This window comes from Carcharodon carcharias, chromosome 2 (assembly GCF_017639515.1).
Source record: "Carcharodon carcharias isolate sCarCar2 chromosome 2, sCarCar2.pri, whole genome shotgun sequence".
In the NCBI taxonomy this organism is placed as follows: domain Eukaryota; kingdom Metazoa; phylum Chordata; class Chondrichthyes; order Lamniformes; family Lamnidae; genus Carcharodon; species Carcharodon carcharias.
The window spans coordinates 155,192,075-155,213,067 of record NC_054468.1 but is presented as its reverse complement, the minus strand read 5'-3'; the positions used below and the strand labels follow the sequence as shown (position 1 = coordinate 155,213,067).

General features: G+C 47.4%; 1 protein-coding gene across 1 annotated transcript in view; it reads left to right on the top strand.

The window, feature by feature from the left end:
• Positions 1 to 19,057, top strand: part of LOC121269593 (synaptojanin-2-like) — a 505,511-nt gene extending 486,454 nt beyond the window's left edge. The window contains exon 27 of the mRNA XM_041174296.1: positions 18,116 to 19,057. Coding sequence (XP_041030230.1) covers positions 18,116 to 18,778 — 663 coding nt within the window. The 3' untranslated portion in view covers positions 18,779 to 19,057. The remainder of the gene's footprint in view (positions 1 to 18,115) is intronic.
• The last annotated feature ends 1,936 nt before the right edge of the window (positions 19,058 to 20,993 follow it).

Sequence of the window (20,993 nt, the reverse complement as noted above, 5' to 3'; positions counted from 1 at the left end):
CGCTCTCTCCACTTTCCAAATTGGGTCTCCGCTGTTTCCACTTTCCACTCTGGTTCTCCGCTCTCTCCACCTTCCACACTGGGTCTCCTCTCCCTCCGCTTTCAACTCTGGGTCTCCGATCTCTCCACTTTCCACTCTGGGTCTCCGCTTTCTTCACTTTCCACTCTGTGTCTCCGCTCTCTCCTCTTTCCACACTGGGTCTCCGCTGTCTCCAATTTCCACTCTGGGTCTCCGCTCTCTCCACTTTCAACACTGTGTCTCCGCTCTCACCACTTTCCACTCTGGGTCTCCGCTCTCTTCACTTTCTACTCTGGGTCTCCACTCTCTCCTCTTTCCACACTGGGTCTCCGCTCTCTCTACTTTCTAAACTGGGTCTCTGCTCTCTCCACTTTCTACACTGGCTTTCCGCTCTCTCCACTTTCCACACTGTGTCCCCGGTTTCTCCACTTTTCACACTGGTTGTCCACCCTCTCCACTTTCCACACTGGGTCACCGCTCTCTCCACTTTCGAAACTGGGTCTCCACTCTGTCTACTTTCCGCACTGGGTGTCCGCTCTCTCTACCTCCCAGACTGGGTCTCTCCTGTCTCCACTTTCCACTCTGGGTCTCCGCTCCCTCCACTTTCCACTCTGGGTCTCCGCTCTCTCCTCTTTCCACACTGTGTCGCCGCACTCTCCACTTTTCACACTGGGTGTCCACTTTCTCCACTTTCCACACTGGGTCACCACTCTCACCTCTTTCTACAATGTGTCTCGAAACTGACCACTTTCCACACTGGGTCTCTGCTCTCTCCACTTTCCACACTTGTTCACCGCCCACTCCTCTTTCTACAATGTGTCTCGGCCCTGACCACTTTCCACACTGGGTCTCTGCTCTCTCCACTTTCCACACTGTGTCTCTGCTCTCTCCACTTTCCACACTGTGTCTCCACTTGCTGCACTTTCCAGACTGGTTCCCTGCTCGCTCCACTTTCCACACTGAGTCTCTGCTGTCTCCACTGTCCACACTGGGACTCCGCTCTCTCTACCTTCCACAGTGGGTCTCTGCTCTCTCTACTTTCCACCCTGGGTCTCCTCTCTCTCCACTTTCCACTCTGGGTCTCCGCTCTCTCCACTTTCCACTCTGGGTCTCCGCTCTCTTCACTTTCTACTCTGGGTCTCTGCTCTCTCCACTGTCCACATTGGGTCTCCGCTCTTTCCATTTTCCACACTGGGTCTCCTCTCTCTCCACTTTCCACTCTGGGTCTCCGCTCTCTCCTCTTTCCACACTGGGTCACCGCTCTCTCCCTTTTCACACTGGGTCTCGGCCCTGACTACTTTCCACACTGGGTCTCCGCTCCCTCCAATTTCCACACTGAGTCTCTGCTGTCTCCACTGTCCACACTGGGACTCCGCTCTCTCTACCTTCCACAGTGGGTCTCTGCTTTCTCTACTTTCCACCCTGGGTCTCCGCTCTCTCCACTTTCCACTCTGGATCTCCGCTCTCTCCTCTTTCCACACTGGGTCTCCGCTGTCTCCACTTTCCACACTGGGTGTCCACTTTCTCCACTTTCCACGCCGGGTATCCGCTCTCCCGCTTTCCACACTGGGTCTCCGCTGTTTGCACTTTCCACTCTGGTTCTCCGCTCTCTCCACCTTCCACACTGGGTCTCCTCTCTCTCCGCTTTCCACTCTGGGTCTCCGATCTCTCCACTTTCCACTCTGGGTCTCCGCTTTCTTCACTTTCCACTCTGGGTCTCCGCTCTCTCCTCTTTCCACACTGGGTCTCCGCTGTCTCCACTTTCCACTCTGGGTCTCCGCTCTCTCCACTTTCAACACTGTGTCTCCGCTCTCACCACTTTCCACATCGTCACCACTCTCTCCACTTTCCGCATTGGGTCTCCGCTCTCTCCACTTTCCACTCTGGGTCTCCGCTCTCTCCTCTTTCCACACTGGGTCTCCGCTGTCTCCACTTCCCACTCTGGGTCTCCGCTCTCTCCACTTTCAACACTGTGTCTCCACTCTCACCACTTTCCACATGGTCACCGCTCTCTCCACTTTCCGCATTGGGTCTCCGCTCTCTCCACTTTCCACTCTGGGTCTCCGCTCTCTCCACTTTCCACTCTGGGTCTCCGCTCTCTTAACTTTCCACACTGGGTCTCCGCTCTCTCTACTTTCTAAACTGGGACTCCGCTCTCTCCAATTTCCACATTGTGTCTCTGCTCACCCCACTTCCCACACTGGGTCTCCGTTCTCCCGACTTTCCACACTGGGTCTCCGCTCTCCCCACTTTTCACACTGGGTCTCGGCCCTGACTACCTTCCACACTGGGTCTCCGCTCGCTCCAATTTCCACACTGAGTCTCTGCTGTCTCTACTTTCCACTCTGGTTCTCCGCTCTATCCTCTTCCCACACTGGGTCTCCGATGTCTCCACTTTCCACTCAGGGTCTCCGTTGTCTCCACTTTCCACTCAGGGTCTCCGTTGTCTCCACTTTCCACTCTGGTTCTCCGTTGTCTCCACTTTCCACTCTGGGTTACCGCTCTCTCCACTTTCTACACTGGGTCTCTGCTCTCTCCACTTTCCACACAGTGTCCCCGCTTTCTCCACTTTTCACACTGGGTGTCCACTCTCTCCACTTTCCACACTGGGTCTCTGCTCTCTCCACTTTCCGCACTGGGTCTCCGCTCTCTCCATGTTCCACACTGGGTCTCCGCTCTCTCCTCATTCCACACTGGGTCTCCGCTGTCTCCACTTTCCACTCAGGGTCTCAGTTGTCTCCACTTTGCACTCTGGTTCTCCGTTGTCTCCTCTTTCCACTCTGGGTCACCGCTCTCTCCACTTTCCACACTGGGTCACCGCTCTCTCCACTTTCCACACTGGGTCACCGCTCTCTCCACTTTCCACACTGGGTCTCCGCTCTCTCCACTTTCCACACTGGGTCTCCGCTCTCTCCACTTTCCACACAGTGTCCCCGCTTTCTCCACTTTTCACACTGGGTGTCCACTCTCTCCACTTTCCACTCTGGGTCACCGCTCTCTCCACTTTTCACACTGGGTCACCGCTCCCTCCACCTTCCACACTGGGTCACCACTCTCTCCACTTTCCACACTTGGTGTCCGCTCTCTCCACTTTCCACACTGGGTCTCCGCTCTCTCCACTTTCCACACAGTGTCCCCGCTTTCTCCACTTTTCACACTGGGTGTCCACTCCCTCCACTTTCCACACTGGGTCTCCGCTCTCTCCGCTTTCTACTCTGGGTCTCTGCTCTCTCCACTTTCCACTCTGGGTCTCCGCTCTCTCCACTTTCCACTCTGGGTCTCCGCTCTCTCCTCTTTCCACACGGGGTCTCCGCTGTCTCCACTTTCCACTCTGGTTCTCCGTTGTCTCCACTTTCCACTCTGGTTCTCCGTTGTCTCCACTTTCCACTCTGGGTCACCGCTCTCTCCACTTTCCACACTGGGTCACCGCTCTCTCCACTTTCCACAGTAGGTCACCACTCTCTCCACTTTCCACACTGGGTGTCCGCTCTCTCCACTTTCCACACTGGGTCTCCCCGCTCTCTCCACTTTCCACACAGTGTCCCCGCTTTCTCCACTTTTCACACTGGGTGTCCACTCTCTCCACTTTCCACACTGGGTCACCGCTCTCTCCACTTTCTACACTGTGTCTCCGCTCTGTCTACTTTCCACACTGTTTCTCCGCTCTCTCTTCCTTCCACACTGGGTCTCTGCTGTCTCCACCTTCCACTCTGGGTCTCTGCTCTCTCCACTTTCCATACTGGGTCTCCGCTCTCTCCACTTTCCACACTGGGTCTCCGCTCTCTCCACTTTCCACACTGGGTCTTCACTCTGTCCACTTTCCACACTGTGTCCCCGCTTTCTCCACTTTTCACACTGGGTGTCCACTCTCTCCACTTTCCACTCTGTGTCACCGCTCTCTCCACTTTCCACACTGGGTCTCCGCTCTGTCTACGTTCCACACTGGGTCTCCGCTCTCTCTTCCTTCCACACTGGGTCTCCGCTCTCTCCTCTTTCCACACTGGGCGTCCGCTCTCTCCACTTTCCACACTGGGTCTCCGCTCTCTCCACTTTGCACACTGTGTCCCCGCTTTCTCCACTTTTCACTCTGGGTGTCCACTCTCTCCACTTCCCACACTTGGTCACTGCTCTCTCCACTTTCCACAGTGGGTCTCCGCTCTCTCCACTTTCCACACTGGGTCTCCGCTCTCTCCACGTTCCGCACTTGGTCTCAGTTCTCTCCACTTTCCACACTGGGTCTCCGCTCTCTCCACTTACCACAGTGGGTGTCCGCTCTCCCCACTTTCCACACTGGGTCTCCGCTCGCTCCATTTTCCACACTTGTTCACCTCTCTCTCCACTTTTCAAAGAGGGTCACTGCTTTCTCCACTTTCCACACTGGGTCTCTGCTCGCTTCACTTTCCACACTGGGTCTCAATTCTCTCCACTTTCCACACTGGGACTCCATTCTCTCCACTTTCCACACTGGGTCTCCGCTCTCTCCACTTTCCGCACTGGGTCTCCGCTCACTGCACTTTCCAGACTGGTTCCCTGCTCTCTCCACTTTCCACACTGGGTCTCCGCTCTCTTCACTTTCCACACTGGGTCTCAATTCTCTCTACTTTCCACACTGGGTCTCCATTCTCTCCACTTTCCACACTGGGTCTCCGCTCTCTCCACTTTCCGCACTGGGTCTCCGCTCGCTGCACTTTCCAGACTGGTTCCCTGCTCTCTCCACTTTCCACACTGTGTCTGTGCTCTCTCCACTTTCCACACTGGGTCACTGCTCTCTCCTCATTCTACTCTATTTCTCGGCCCTGACCACTTTCCACACTCGGTCTCTGCTCTCTCCACTTTCCACACTGTCTCTCCGCTCTCTTCACTTTCCACACTGGGTTTCCGCTCTCTGCACTTCCCACTCTGGGTCTCCGCTTTCTCCACTTCCCACACTGGGTCTCCGCTCGCTCCACTTTCCAGACTGGGTCCCCGCTCTCTCCACTTTCTACACTGTGTCTCCGCTCTCTTCACTTTCCACATTGGGTCTCTGCTCTCTCCACTTCCCACACTGGGTCTCTGCTCTCTCCACTTTCTACACTGGGTCTCCGCTCTCTCCACTTTCCACTCTATGTCTCCGCTCTCTGCAATTTCCACACTGAGTCTCCAATCTCTCCACATTCCACACTGGGACTCCGCTCTCTCCAATTTCCACACTGGGTCTCCGCTCTCTCCACTTTCCGCCCTGAGTCTCTGCTCTCTCCAATTTCCGCACTTGTTCTCCGCGCCCTCCACTTTACACACTGGGTCTGCACTCTCTCCACTTTCCACGCTGGCTCTCCATTCTATCCACTTCCCACACTGGGTCTCCGCCCGCTCCACTTTCCAGACTGGGTCCCCGCTCTCTCCACTTTCCACGCTGTGTGTCCGCTCTCTTCACTTTCCACACTGTGTCTCTGCTCTCTCCACTTTTCACACTGGGTGTCCTCTCTCTCAACTATCCACACTCTGTCTCCGCTCTCTCCACTTTCCACACTGGGTCTCCGCTCTCTCCACTTTCCACACTGGGTCTCTGCTCTCTCTGGCCTGTAGTTTCCTGTTTTCTCTCTCCCTCCTTTTTTGAAAAGCGGCATTAGATTTGCCAACTTGCAATCTGATGGGACCGTTCCTGAATTTTGGAAAAATCATAGTTCGTGCATCCACTATTTCTGCAGCTATCTCTGTTAGAACTCTTGGGTCTAGACCATGAATTCCCAAAAATTTGTTGGATTTTAGTCCCTTCAGTTTCTCCAATAATTTTTCTCCACTTACATTAATTACCTTAAATTCTGCACCCTTTTTAGCTCCTTGGTTACCCCTATTTCTGCTATGCTATTTGTGTTTTCCACTGTGAAGATGGACACAAAATGTCACTGCCCCTGCTCCTTCCTCATTCCCCATGATGATTTCTCCTGTCTCTGCTTCTGAGGGACAAATGTTTACTTTCAGCTACTCTCTTGTATATACTTATACACATATAAAAGTTCTTACAATCTGTTTTTATATTTCTGGCTAGTTTACTCTCATTTTCTGTTTTTCCCTTTTTATCAACTTTTTTGTAGCTCTTTTCTGGGTTCTAAAATGCTCCAAATCCTCAGGCATGTTCTATTGCACCGTACGACAACAGAGCCACCCTTGTCAGCCAGTTACCTCATGTCAGCTTTGTTTCTTCTGCCAATCACCTTAAATCTGTCTCTTCTCATTACTGATCCTTCTGCAGGCAAAACCCTTCTTGGTTTTGAACACCTCTCTCAAATCTCCCTGTACTTTCACTTGGATAGAAGGGTGCCATGGGCAGGGAAGGGCTGTTGAGAGTGAATGGGGCATGGACCAGAGTGTCATGGAGGGAACAGTCCCTTCAGAAAGCTGAAAGGGTAGAGGAGATGTGTTTGGTGGTCGAATCTTGCCAGAGGCGATGGAAATGGTGAACGATGATCCACTGAATATGAAGGCTGGTGAGATGGTAGGTGAGGACCAGGGGCACCTCCTTGTGGTTTACGGAGGGAGGGGAAGAGGTGAGAACAGAAATAAGAGAAATGGACATGGCCGAGGGCCTTGTTAACCACAATAACCTGTTAATTAGGAGATTCCTCAGTTGAGGAAGAATGAAGCCATATCAAAAGTACTCATATGTAAGGTGGCATCATTAGAAAAAACTATTGTTTTTTTAGTATTTTCAATCATCCAACCCTTGGGGATCATCCATAAACCAAAGAAAATTGGAAGATTTTGACCAGAGCCACCTCAATAACCATCCTTATTTCCTTCAATAGTATAGGATATATTTCATTCAGACTGGATCTGGGTGATTTTTCTACTTTGAGAAATGCCAACCTTTTAAAGACCCACACTCTCTATTTTGATCTTATTCAATATTGCCAGTATTTAGTGTTCTAGTGAAGACAAATTCAAACTTCTCATTTATTACAACTGCCTCTGCAAAAATATCTCCCTTTTGGTCCCTAATTGGCCGCATCCTTCCTTTGACTATCCTTTTGCTTTATTTTATTTGTACATGGGATGTGGGCATCACTAACAAGGCCAACATTTATTGACCATTCCTATCTGCCCTTGAGAAGATGGTGGTAAGCCGCCTTCTTGAATCACTGTAACCCATGTGCTGTTAGAAAAGGTGTTCCAGGATTTTGATCCAGTGACAGTGAAGGGACATCGATGTTGTTCCAAGTCAGGATGTTGAGTGACTTGATGGTAATCCCATGCATCTGCTGCCCTTGTCCTTCAAGGTGGGAGAGGTCACTGGTTTGGAAGGTACTGTCAGAGGAGCCTTGGTGAGTTGCTGTAGTGCATCTTGTAGATGGAACACACTGTGTATTGATGGTGGAAGGAATGAATGTTTAAGGTGGTAGATGAATCAAGTAGGCTGCTTTGTCCTGGATGGTGTTGAGCTTCTTGAATGTTGTTGGAGTAGCAGTCATCGAGGCAAGTGAGGAGTATTCCATCACACTCCCGACTTGTGTCTTGTAGATGGTGAACAGGGTTTGGGGACTCACCGGATTCCTAGCCTCTGACCTGCTCTTGTAGCCACAGTATTTATATGTTCAGTTCAGTTTCTGGTCAATGGTAACCTCAGCATGTGGGATTCAGCAATGGTAATGCCATTGAATGTCAAGGAGCAATAGTTAGTGTTGTTGGAGCTGTTCATTGCTTGGCATGAATGTTACTTGCCACTCGACAGCCCAAGCCTGGATATTGTCCAGGTCATGCTGCATTTGGACAGGGACTGCTTCAGTACCTGAGGAGTCATGAATGTTGCTGAACATTGTGCATTCATGAGCAACTGTCCTCACTGCTGACCTTACAATGGAGGGAAAGTCATTGATGAATCAACTGAAAATGGTTAGGCCTGGGACACTGCCCTGAGGAACTCCTGCAGTGATGTCCTGGGGCTGATATGATTAACCTCCAACAGCCATAACCATCTCCTTTGTGTTCAGTATGACTCCAACCAGCAGAGAGTTTTGTCTTTGATTTCCATTGCCTCCAGTTTTGCTAGGGTTCCTTTATGCCACACTTGGTCAAATGCTGCCTTGATGTCAAGGGCAATCACTCTCATCTCTTCTCTTGAGTGCAGCTCTTTTGCCCATATTTGAACCAAGGCTGTAACGAAATCAGGAGTCGACCGGCCCTGGTGGAACCCAAATTGAGCACCAGTGAGCAGGTTATTGCTTAGCAAGTGCCACTTGATAGCATTGTCAATGACACCTTCCATCACTTTGCTGATAATCGAAAGTAGACTGATGGGATGATAATTGACCAGGTTGGATTTGTCCTGCTTTTTGTGTACACACATACCTGGGCAATTTTCCAGCTAGATGCCAGTGTGGTAGCTGTATTAGAACAACTTAGCTTGGGGTGCGGCAAATTCTGGAGCATAAGTCTTCAGTACTATTGCCAGAATGTTGTCAGGGCCAATAGTCTTTGCAGTAAGCAGTGCCTTCATCTGTTTCTTGATATCACATGGAGTGAATCAAATTGGCTGAAGACGGGCATCTATGATGCTGGGGACCTCTGGAGAAGGCTGAGATGGATCATCCACAAGACACCTCTGGCTGGAGGTGGTTGCAGATGTTTCAGCCTTGACTTTTTCATTTTGCCAGGCTCCTCCCATCATTGAGGATGGGGATATTCGTGGAGCCCTCTCCTCCAATTAGTTGTTTAATTGTGCAGCATCATTCACGACTGGATGTGGCAGGACTGCAGAGTTTAGATTTGATCCGTTGGTTGTGGGATTGCTTAACTCTGTCTATCACTTGTCACTTGCTGTTTCCACTGTTTGGCATGCAGGTAGTCCTGTGTTGTAGTTTCACCAGGTTGATGCCTCATTTTTTGGGTATGCCTGGTGCTGCCCTTGGCATGCCCTCCTGCACTATAGTGGGGAATATGCTGGGTCATGATGTTACAGATTGTGGTTGTATACAATTCTGCTCTGCTGATGGCCCTCAGCACCTCATGGATGCCTAGTTTTGAGCTTTTAGATCTGTTTTGAAATCAATCCCGTTTAGCATGGTGGTAGTGCCACACAACATGATGGAGGTGGAAGATATAAAACCCTTCCAGTTAAAACCTCTAGTTCTGAATTCTTAATTTCTAACACTAAGGCCCTCAGTTCTGCCTGACCTAACAAGGTATGAGTAACTAGTACTTATGAATCATGTAGAATTTATTGTAGAGGATATAAAAAACATTCCAGTAACAGCTGTAAATCAGAAGGTGGAAGAAAGAGGGGAACTTGGTGAAATTACAAACACTAGGAAAGCAGTACTGAGCAAACTGATGGAGCTATGGGCTGGCAAGTCTCCGGGTCCTAATGGACTTTTTCAAAATTCGCTACATTCTGGAAAGGTTCCATCAGACTAGAAAGTAGCAAATATAACTCATCTATTCAAGAAGGGAGGGAGGCAGAAAACAGGAAAATATAGGCCAGTTAGCTTGACATCTGTCGTGGAGAAGGTGTTAGAATCGATCATTAAGGAGGTTAAAGCTGGGCACTTAGAAAAACTCAAGGTAATCGGGAAGAGTCAGCATGGTTTTGTGAAAGGGATATCATACTTAGCCAATTTATTAGAGTTGTTTGAAGGAGCAAACTGTGCTGTGGATAAAGGGGAGCCTGTAGACGTACTGTACTTGGCTTCCCAGAAAGCCTTTGGTAAGGTGCCACATCAAAGGCTGTTTTGGAAAATAAAAGCTCATGATGTAGGAGGTAACATATTAGCCTGGATAGAAGATTGGCTGTCTGGCAGAAAACAGGGTATGCATAAATGAGCCTTTGTCTGATTGGCAGGATGTGATGAGTGGAGTCCCACAGGGGTTTTTGCTGGGGCCTCAACTTTTTACATTTTACATCAACGACTTCGATGAGGGGCGTGAAGCCATGGGTAGCTAATTTTGCAGACGACACAAAGATAGGCAGGAAAGTATGTTGTAAAGAGGACGTAAGGAGATTGTAGACAGATATAGATAGGTGACTGAATGGGCAAAACTCTGGCAACTGGAGTATAACAACTTCACATTTTCCCATGCGGAAGTTGTTCACTTTGGCAGGTAGAATAAAAAAGCAGAGTGTTACTTAAATGAGAATGACTGCAGAATTCCAAGGTGCAGAGGGATCTAGGTTTTGTAGTGCTTGAGCCACAAAAAGTTAGTATGCAGGTACAGCTAGTAATCAAGGAGGCTAATGGAATACTATCCTTAATTATGAGAGGAATTGGACACAAAAGTAAGGATGTTATGCTTCAGTTATACAAGCTATTAGTGAGACCGCATCTCAAATACTGTGTGCAGTTTTGGTCCCCTTATTTAAGGAAGGGTGTAAATGCTTCGGAGGTGGTTCAGTGGAGGCTTACTAGATTGATACCTGGAATGAGCAGGTTGTGTTATGATGATAGGTTGGACAGACTGGGCTTGCTTCTACTGGAGTTTAGAAGAGTGAGGGGTGACTTGATTGAAGTATATAAGATCCTGAATGCTCTTGATAAGATGGATGTAGAAAGGATGTTTCCTCTTGCAGGTGATTCCAGAACTAGAGGGCACTGTTTTAAAATTAGGGGCTACCCTTGTAGCATAGAGATGAGGAGAATTTTTTTCTCTGAGGATTGTGTGTATTTGGAACTCTCTGCCTCAGAAGGTGGTGGAAGTGGAGCCAACTGAGTATTTTTTAGGCAGAGCTGTATAGATTCTTGTTAGACAAGGGAATCAAAGGTTATCGGGGGTTGGTGGGAATGAGGAACTCGAAGCACAAACAAATCAGCCACGATCTTATTGAATGGAGGAGCAGGTTTGAAGGGCCAAATGGCCTACTTCTGCTCCTATTTCGTATGTTTGTAAGCAAGATTTTACATATACTTAACAAAAGCAGTGAAGAAAACTTAGAAATTCCTTATGCCTCAAGTTGTCACGATTCCTTGAGCATTCCCAGCACATGCGATGTCTTTCTCTTCATCTGTCTCTGAAGTGATATTGAATTGTCTCTTAGAAGAGTCATACCACAGAAGCCATGGTAACACTGCCAACAAAGATTCCATTTTTCCAACTTTTATCCCAATTCTCATTATTCCAGAATCTCTCATTTGGAAATAGTCCAAATTCAGCACTTCCATTGGCTTAGGGTGTAGGTCATCTGGTGTCACCTGACATCTGTAACTAGAGTCATGAAGACTACAGACAAATATCCATCCCTTTTTTCCTTGGTGCCCCAGAGTTTACATTTCATTGTGAGCAAATGCTACATCCTTCAGGTACTGATTACCAATGTATAAAATATGTCACATCCTCTTGTCAATAGTACACCCACCATAAACATTCACATCAACATACTCTAACCCATTCCCACAAATACTAAAACCATTAAGACCAAATATTAAAAGCACTTCCTACCATCAATACAGAAAGAAAAGATTCCCTCTGGTACAGACGTTCTGCGCTGCAAATATGGTTGATCAATTAAATCAATGCATGAGTTTTGTTTAAAGATAATGCCATCCTAAGTTCAAGCTGCCTTTTTAGCTATTTCTTCAGTTGATGAAAAACTCTTAATTACCCAGAACATAATCATGACAACATACAACTGCTGAACCAAGACACTCAAGCAACTTGAATTCATAAATTCATTAAGTGTAGTTTCGCACAAACAACAGTTGCCACCCTGTAAAGTATCCCAACTGCCTTGACTGCCCATTGTCTCACTAACAGAAAGTCAAATTGAAATATTTAAAAAGTGATTAAAAATAAAATCCACAGATAGTCAGGCCAAAAATGAGCCCTAAAAATTAATTATCTTATCAGGACCTTACAGAGGGTATCCTCAATGTGAAGACGGGACTTTGTCTCCGCAATGGCTGTGCAGTGGTCACTCCTACGAATGCTGTCATGGACAGATGCAGCTGCAACAAATAAATTGGTGAGGATGAGGTCAAGTAGGTTTTTCCCTCTTTTTGGTTCCCTCACCACCTGCCACAGACCCAGTCTAGCAGCCATGTCCTTTAGGACTTGGCCAGCTCAATCTGTGGTGCTGCTACTGATCCACTCTTGGTGATGGACATCGATGTTTTCCACCCAGAATACATTCTGTGTTCTTGCCACTGTCAGTACTTCTAAATGGTGTTCAACATAGAAGAGTACTGATGCATCAGCTGAGAGTGGAGGGGGAGGCACAGTAGGTGGTAACCGGAAAGAGGTTTCCTTGCCAATGTTTGACCTGATGCCATGAGACTTGATGGGGCCCAGAGTCGATGTTGAGGCAACTCCCTCTTGACTGTATACCAGTGTCCTCTGGTGGATCTGTCCTGTCTTTGGGACAGGACATATCTAGAGATGGTGATGGTGGTGTCTGGACATTGTCTATAACGTATAATTTTGTGAATGTGACCACCTTAGGTTGTTGCTGACTGGTCTATGGGACAGCTCTCCCAATTCTAGCACAAGCCGCCAGATGTTAGTAAGGAGGATTTTGCAGGGTTGATAGTGCTGGGTATGCTGTTGTCGTTTCCGGTGCCTAGGGGCAGAATTGTCTCTGATTTGCACTAAGTGTGGTAGTTGGCGTGAAAAAAAGTCATTTTACCCGCTGGCTGCAATGGCAGGTTTTTGTGCTGTATTGTCTGATTCACTATGTGTCCCACTTCATTAATAATCATTCACAGGGAACACTCAAGATTGCTGGCGGGGCGGACTCTGATTCGCCCGTCCCGTCAAAGCCTCAGGCCTTCAATAATCTAGGTGCCATATTTAAAGGGCGACCCGCACAGAGCTAGCAGTTTCTAAATGACTTAAAGCTGCTAAAGGGAGAAAATGTGCAGCCCTCAAATTTAGTGATGCTTCCCTCAGGTACCTACTGGATGCAGAGAATGTCTGCCATGAAGCCCTCTACCCCTGCTCTGGGAGAAGACCAGCAAGCAAGGTCACCAAGGCAGCATGGGATGCAGTGGCAGCAGTGGTCAGCGCCAACACCCTGCAAAAGAGGACAGCCATCTAGTGCCGCAACAGGATGAATGATCTCCTCCATTCTGCCAGGGTAAGTCACTCTTCTCATCACTCTCAACTCGCACACTCTCAAACTCATCACATCCAGCGGGATCTCACTCAAGGGACATCAACATTTACTCTCTCACACACACCTTCATCTGCCCTGTGGATTGAGTCCTCATCCTGTCCGTGACACCACTCACCACCCACATATGCCATGCACCCTTCTCTTCTGGCTTGGTAGGCATTCTGCTTAAACTCTCTCCATCTCTATTCATGCAGGACAAGCTGGCACGCAATTAAGGGGATAGATCATTGACTGGTGGAGGAATGCTTGACATCGAGGTCCTCACAGACTTCCAAAATAGAGTCATCCAGCTGGCTGGTGACGATCTGGATCCTTCCTGTACTGATGGTGAGGTTGGTTGCTGCTTAGCCAAGGGAGGATCCAGCAGTGCAACATCCATCAGACAATCTTGCTGTGAGTGATGTGCCCTGTTCTGCAGTACCCTGACATGCACTAATTATCTCTCCCTGCTTTTGCAGGCACATCCTGTAGCACATTCTGCAGCCGAGGGGGTCCACGGCCCAGGTCCCCAACTCAAGACTTGGAAGAAGAATCTGATGACACCCTCATTGAAGACCCATCACAGCACTTACCCACACCCTCCAGCAGCACAGAGACACTCACCTTGATGGGACCTAGTTCTAGAGTAGCTTTGGGGTCACAATCTGGTGAGCACATCGCACTTCTGATCCACAGCAGGCGGCGGCAGGGTCTTCCCAGTTTTCCGGCACTCGGAGAACTGCTGGAGGCCATGAATCTGCTGAATCTGAATCAGATGAGGAACCTCTGGACTCAGTCATACCTCAGTTGCTGGAGCTGCAAAGGCAAGCTCAGGAACATCAGGAAGGGATGTCTGCTGCACTCCTCAGATAGAAAGATACGATTGAGGAGTCCATCCTCCTTCAGTCTGAGGTGATAGTGCTGGGATGCCAACGCACCAAGGTCAACAATGGGCAGGATGGCAGCTACCATGGTCCACGACATCAGTCTTGCACTGTTGCGTGGGCTGAACTCCATCACTGACGCCATAGTTGGCCTCCAAAAGTGTCAACGCGAGAGGATTGCGGGGCAACTTGATCTTCCTCCATCTTCCCCTTCTCCTCAAGAACGCCCCTCAAGCCAGGGGCCGTCGGGTGGCCATAGGGAGGAGGACCAGCAGCTCGCCAGCCATCCACCCAGGTGACTCCTGAAATGTCCGGCCAATCCAAATCCCCTCTTCCTCTGACTCCAACAGCTCCAGCTCAATAGGCCGAAAAGGGTGCTGCTGGCCCACAGCAGGACACCCAAAGCAGGCTGGGGCCCTCCAGGTCTCAGCTCTCTGGAGGACGCATGCTGAAATCATCACAGCAGTCAGCAGGCTGCCTCCACCTCTGCTGTGGATGTCAGGGGAGCACCAAGACGTAGCAGCAGGGTTAGGAAGGTTAAGAAGATGTAGATGCACAGCCTGGGCATGGTGTTAATCACTTGCACATAATGTTCACTATTGTAAATAAACTCCCAAGAATGTCTCCTTGCCTATGGCTCCTTGTTCTGATGAGCAGTGTTCATGTCACTCAGATGTCTGTATGACCCCTCAGAGTCATACGGACTCAACGTTAACTCTGTTCCTTTCTCCACAGATGCTGCCAGATCTGCTGAGTTTTTCCAGTATTTTCCATTTTTGTTTCAGATTTCCAGCATCTGCAGCATTTTGCTTTTGTCCATGATTCTGATGTTCTCCTGCTGCAGGTTCAAAAACAGAGACGTGTTGGTTAGCATAGGTATCCTAAGATCCTCTCTTGGTTAATTCTGAAGTTTTCTTCACACATGCAGGAGAGCGCCGGCCAGCATTTGGATGGCCAGTGTATCGTGCGCTCATTGGCTGTCTGAAACCCCACCCAACTCTGCCTCACTCCACTTGACCGATTGATGGCAGCTTCGTCCACTGGACTACATGACTGTGCTCTCAGCTCAGGCACAGGCATTCTCCTAACCCGCACTGCAAGGCTGCACTGGTAGCTTAGACCATGATGGATGCTGGCCCAAACCTTAATAAAGATATGGCAAGGGGCTGTGAGCACCTCCACCAGTGACTGTGCCATGGCCACCTTTCACAAGGGGATTCTACAACTTGGCCAGTTGTTGAATTGTTCTGCTGCCCGCTAAAATGCACATTAGTTTGCAGTTTGTGCCCAAAGGGTGAAAAGCCCTGGAGCATTTGGTGGCACTTCCATGCTTTTTTGTTGCTTGAGTGGGCAGAAAAGCTTCCAAGCCTGTCAATGGAACTGCTGCTGAGCAGTCTCAGCTGTGGAAGAATGCTCACTTCTGACAAGCTTTTCCAAGTGTGTGACTACTTCCCTCACCCCAATCCCAGCCCCGGCATGTGCTTGTTTACTTCCTATCGTCTGTGCTGCCTTGTCTTCCCCTCTCCCGTTTTGCCCTGGCACCACACTGAAAGCCAGCTGGGAAAAAGCGACTTGCCTGTGCCCTGCCCGCACCCCCCGAATGAACAGCTCTTCTTGCTGCCGTAAGGGTGATGCTTGCGAGTGCTGCGCATGATTGTGTGCACTTACCTCCAAGTTCCCCTCAAAGTTTAGACGCCTTTTAAAGACAATCATGAAGCACGCTGTTCTGAAGCCATGCCGAGATGGGCAATGAATTTAACGTGAGGGGATGATTTCGGCGAGCAGGTTTTATAGTGCGGTGTCAAAGTATTGAAATTAGGTTCCTGACGTTTGGTGGTGGGAAACACAGCCCGCCATTGACAGGTGAAGCGGATGATCACAAACTGGTTTCATGACAGCCTAAAACCAACTTTTGGACTTTTTGCTGTATTGTGCCCCCCCCCCACCTCGCCCCCACCACCAACCCATGTTGGCCGGTGTCAGTAGGACCAGACGACTCCACCCTAGCAGTTTGATAGAACTGAGTGGTTTGCTAGGCCATTTCAGAGAGGCAACCACATTAGCCTGGACTCACATGTTGGCCAGGCCAGGTAAGGACAGCATATTTCTTTCCCTAAAGGATATTAGTGAACCAGATAGGCGTTTACGACAATCGATGATGGTTTCATAATCACTATTACCAAAACCAACTTCTTAGTTCCAGATTTATTAATTGAATTCAAGTTCCACCAATGGCTGTAGTGGGATTTGAACCCATGTCCCCGGAGCCTGGGCCTCTGGATCACTAGTCCAGTGACCTTATCATTATGCCATCACCTCCCTCAAACTATGTTTATAAAAGATTTTGCATTCTATTTTATTAACCACTAATTCATATCTGTGCTCTCACTTTGTCATCTTATTTCCTTTTTTAAATCATCTTTGTACTTTCTATATTCTGCTTGATTCTCTACTGTATTTTGAACCTTACATTTGTCATAAACCTTTTTCTGTTTCAACACTTCATTGTGCCCCCTCCACACATCCGTTGTCCCACATGCTCATGGCCTGGATTCCTTCATGCTGTCATTACCCTCCACTGAGTGAGCACAACATTCCCAGATGATTCCTGCAAAGCATCCCTCTTTGCTGGATGGCCCACCCACTTACTGTCCAGAGCTCCCTGTGTCTGTGGCATTACTATGTCCTGGAATCTACGATCCAGGAAACTTTCAGCTTCCTGTATGTCCTTCTTTGATTCCAGCCACTCCACAAGTTCAGAAACTCTGAGCTCGAGCAGCCTGAGGCATTTGCTATGCATGGTCACCAGGGTCACCTGAAGTGTTCCGTGTAGTGCCGGAATTGTAAGCAAGGGGTCTCAGCTTCTCCTCCATTCTATTTAGATTCGACTTCTGTTATGCCTATAATCATATATATGTTTAATCTTAGTACCTCTTAAACTCTTTTTTTATTATATTTAATCTTTATGTAGGCCAGATTCTAATTTAATATAGTTACAGATTCCTTTAATGCTAGTATCCCTTAGCTTATTTTATCCCCTTGGACCCATTTAATTACTGATTGTTTAATTCATATTTATTGAGCTATTAATAAATGGATTTAATGTGATATAACATAAATGTAAATAATCCAATTATTTTTAAATACTTCTTAATCTACTTATTCTTTGATTCTGGGACTTTCACCAAGCTTGTCTTTTCTGTTTACTGTCACCTTACTTCCTCAAATGCTCTCTGTTTGTAGTGATGTGCGCTGCCAATTCTACCTGTGTTCTGTTTAAATTCCCTCAGCCGTCTCCCATAGGGCTCCGTGATGCTAATGCCGCTGCTGCACGGTTTGAATCTCCTCGGGCCATTCCCATGATGCTCTGATCAATTGAAAATGTCAAAATTGAGATGGATATGTTTTTGTTAGGCAAGGATATTGAGGGTTACAGAGCAATGATGGGTAGGTGGAGTTGAGATGCAGATCAGCCCTGATCCAATTGAATGCCAGAACTTGCTTGGAGGGCTGAATGACCTACTGCAAGTCCTATGGTCATTTTTGCATGCTCGTCCAACTAGGACCACCTTATCAATTGGGTTGCTTTCTTGGAAAGTTATCTGAAGTGATGTGGGAAGCAATGATTATGTAGTTATCAGTCTAGCACTCTGGAAATCATTAGCGGGCTCGGCTGGTGTACTTTGAACCTATGTGATTTAGTTGTCGGTTTACCAAGTCCATCACAAAGGGTTGATTTAGTTCAGAGTTTCCAACATCACATCACATTGGAATTAACTGGATCCCAAAAGAACCTGTTTACCTCCTCACCATCTCCTCACCTCCAAAGGAGATAGCCATGTAAAAAATATCAGGAGTAAAAGAGGCCTAACCAAAAGCTGACTTGTTAACCTAAATAGAATTAATGAGTTATTATTCCACTGTTAATGACATTGCTGTACCATTTTTAACTACCTAGACTAAAATTGGGACTAAAGTACTATTTTCACATAGTAATGCCACAGATTTTAGTGAGGGCCATGTAGTAACCGAAGCCTGGAGTTTCAGCTGGAAAATACAAAACATGTGACCATTGTAACACTTTGGCCAATTATATTTTTCATCAATGTAATATACTTGTACTCAATTTGTAACAAGCATGTTCTTACCTCAACAGTACCTCAGTTCAGAAGCTGGTAATAAAAAGGAACACAAGTCATATAAAACAGCTGCACCAGGCTCTTGCCCACTGGACACCACAGCATTAGTGACTCCTAAAGAAAATACTGAAACATTGAAGCAGATACTCGCACAACCACTGCTGAAGTATACTCTGGAACCGGATGAGCAGTGTGCCAGCAACAAAACGTCACATGAACTTTGTCATAACCCAGACCCAGTCTCAGAAAATGCAGCTACTGCTCCAATTGCACCTCCCCGCAGGAAGAAAACTGCAGCATCTTACTCTCAAGTTGACTACAGTTCTGTTGTGAAACCATTCCACGGTAATCCCACACAGAATCTTGCCCCTGCATGTGAGACGCAAGGCAATAACCGTCCCTTTAAACTGTGCAATATTAAATCATCATTTAGCAACAACTCTCTTCAAGAAACTAATACATCATACTTTAATTGGATGGCGGATGCCTCTAATCTTTTTGACCCTTCCAAACATCAAAGCAACTTTAAGATAAATCTGCCCAAATTCAGACAAGATACAAATGATGCTGAAACAAAAGCATTTGAGCATGCCATTGGTTTCAAAGATGAAGGAATATCTCAAAAAGGCTCGTACATACCTGGAATGATGAATGTTCAAAAGGATTATAGCAAACTATGACTGCAAGGAGCAGTTATCAGACTGTAGGTTCCTCACAATACTTTAAATTAGCCATTCAGTGAAGTTAACAGATGCCTATGCTTCCCCTGTTTGAGCGATGGAGAACTGAAGGATTTTTGTATTTTTTGAATAATCTTTTCTTATCACCTTGTTTAGTAGATGTTTCTGAACAAGAAATGATGTACAATCCATTGATGTATATTACTGATATTGCATAGAAATCTTAATTCTTAGCAAATAGTTTCACAAGTGAAAGAAGTAAATAATCACTCAATATTAGCCAAATTGATCGCATGTTTTATGTTATCACTTTTATAAATGACCAATTATTTTGTTTAGACCAAGCAGAAAGCAGCGGCACAGCCCAACAGAGTGGATGATTAGAGGCTCAATTACTCTCATTCTCCCAATACCAAGTATTTGCTACATGTGTAAGTGGTCAGGTACACCTTGGCATAGGGAGAAAGTCAGGACTGATTAGAATCATAGGATGATACACAAAGAAGGCCATTTGGCCCATTTTGCCTATGCCAGCTCTTTGAAAGTGCTATCCAATTAGTGCCATTTCCCTGCTCTTTTTTCTTATCCCATTTCCATTTCAAATATTTATTAATTCCCCTTTGGAAATTTCTCTTAAATCTGCACTCCAACCTTTCAGGCAATGCATTCCAGATCATAGCAACTTGTTGTGTTAAAATCATCTTGGACTGAATCCTCTGAATCAGATTGCCACTCCACTCCTATTTATTTACCCTGCACTGGGGCTCCACATTTTTTGCCTGGATGTCCAAACTGGGCCTCCTGAGAATTGTGAAGCGTACCTGCTCTTAGAGTCCTTCCTTTGTAATGAAGGATCATGGGGGAAGCCAAGCCACATCCCCTATTTATGGAACTAGCTGCCATATTCCAATCAGTTTAAATATCCTAAAACCACATTGACAAGCTAGGAGAGAAGGTAAGAGTGGCAGGTAAGTGGGTGAGGGGGTCGGGTGAGATTGGGAGAATAGTCAGGGTTTAGGAGGGTAGTTGGGAGTGGGTCGGGGATAGTCGTGTGTGGTGGGAGATTGTTGGGGGGTTAGGGTAGTTGGGGGCTGTGGGGGCATGGTTGGGGGGCGTAGTTGGGTAATCAAGGTGTCAGCACTATAGTTACCTAAGAGTTAGAACTGGTTTTAATCCTTCTAACTTTTCCTGGGTAACTATTCTGCTAGATAAGTCGGGACCATCCAAAGTCTCCAACTTTAAATTGGAGTTTCGGAAGGTTCCCAATGCTGGGGAGTTGCCCAACTGATGTTGAAACTTCCCAGGCATTTCCCACAAAGTCCTTGCATTGGGACTTCCAAGCGGACCCCCGGCGCATCTTCAGGGCTACCTCTGGGGTACGACCATTGGAAGATCTGAGCCATTATCTTCCCTCTGGTTCTTTTGCCAATTACCTTAAAAATGGTGACATCTGATTACGCTCAGTCGAATTAGTTTCTTCCCATGTATTTCAACATGATGTGTGGCACTATCACCATGCTAAATTGCACATATTTGGAACAGATCTGGTAGCTCAAATTTGGATATCCATGAGGCACTGTGGACGATCAGCAGAATTGCATTCAACCAAAATCTATAATCTCATGGTACAGCATATACCTCACTCTACCGTTACCATCAAACTGGGGTATCAACCCAGGTTCAATGAGCAGTGTAGGAGGGCATGCCAGGAGCAACACCAAGCATACTTAAAAATTAAGTGTCAACCTGGTGAAGCTACAACACAGGATTCAGGGATGAGAAATTTCCGCCACCTCGCAGAATTCCAACATTTGCATCACAGAGTTCCACCCTTTAAATTTCTTTCTGCCTTCCGCTTGGCTCAGGGGAGCTATCACTCAGCCCCTCTCTTTCTAATCCACCACCAATCTCACTGACTTCCTTGTGTTTGGGAGACCTGGGAGATTTCTATGATTGGGAGATGTGTTTGGGAGATCTCTGTGACTAGGAGATCTGGGAGATTTCTGTGTTTGGGAGATCTCTGTGACAGGGAGATCTGGGAGATTTCTGTGTTTGGGAGATCTCTGTGACAGGGAGATCTGGGAGATTTCTGTGTTTGGGAGATGTGTTTGGGAGATCTCTGTGACAGGGAGATCTGGGAGATTTCTGTGTTTGGGAGATCTCTATGACTGGGAGATCTGGGAGATTTCTGTGTTTGGGAGATATGTGTAGGAGA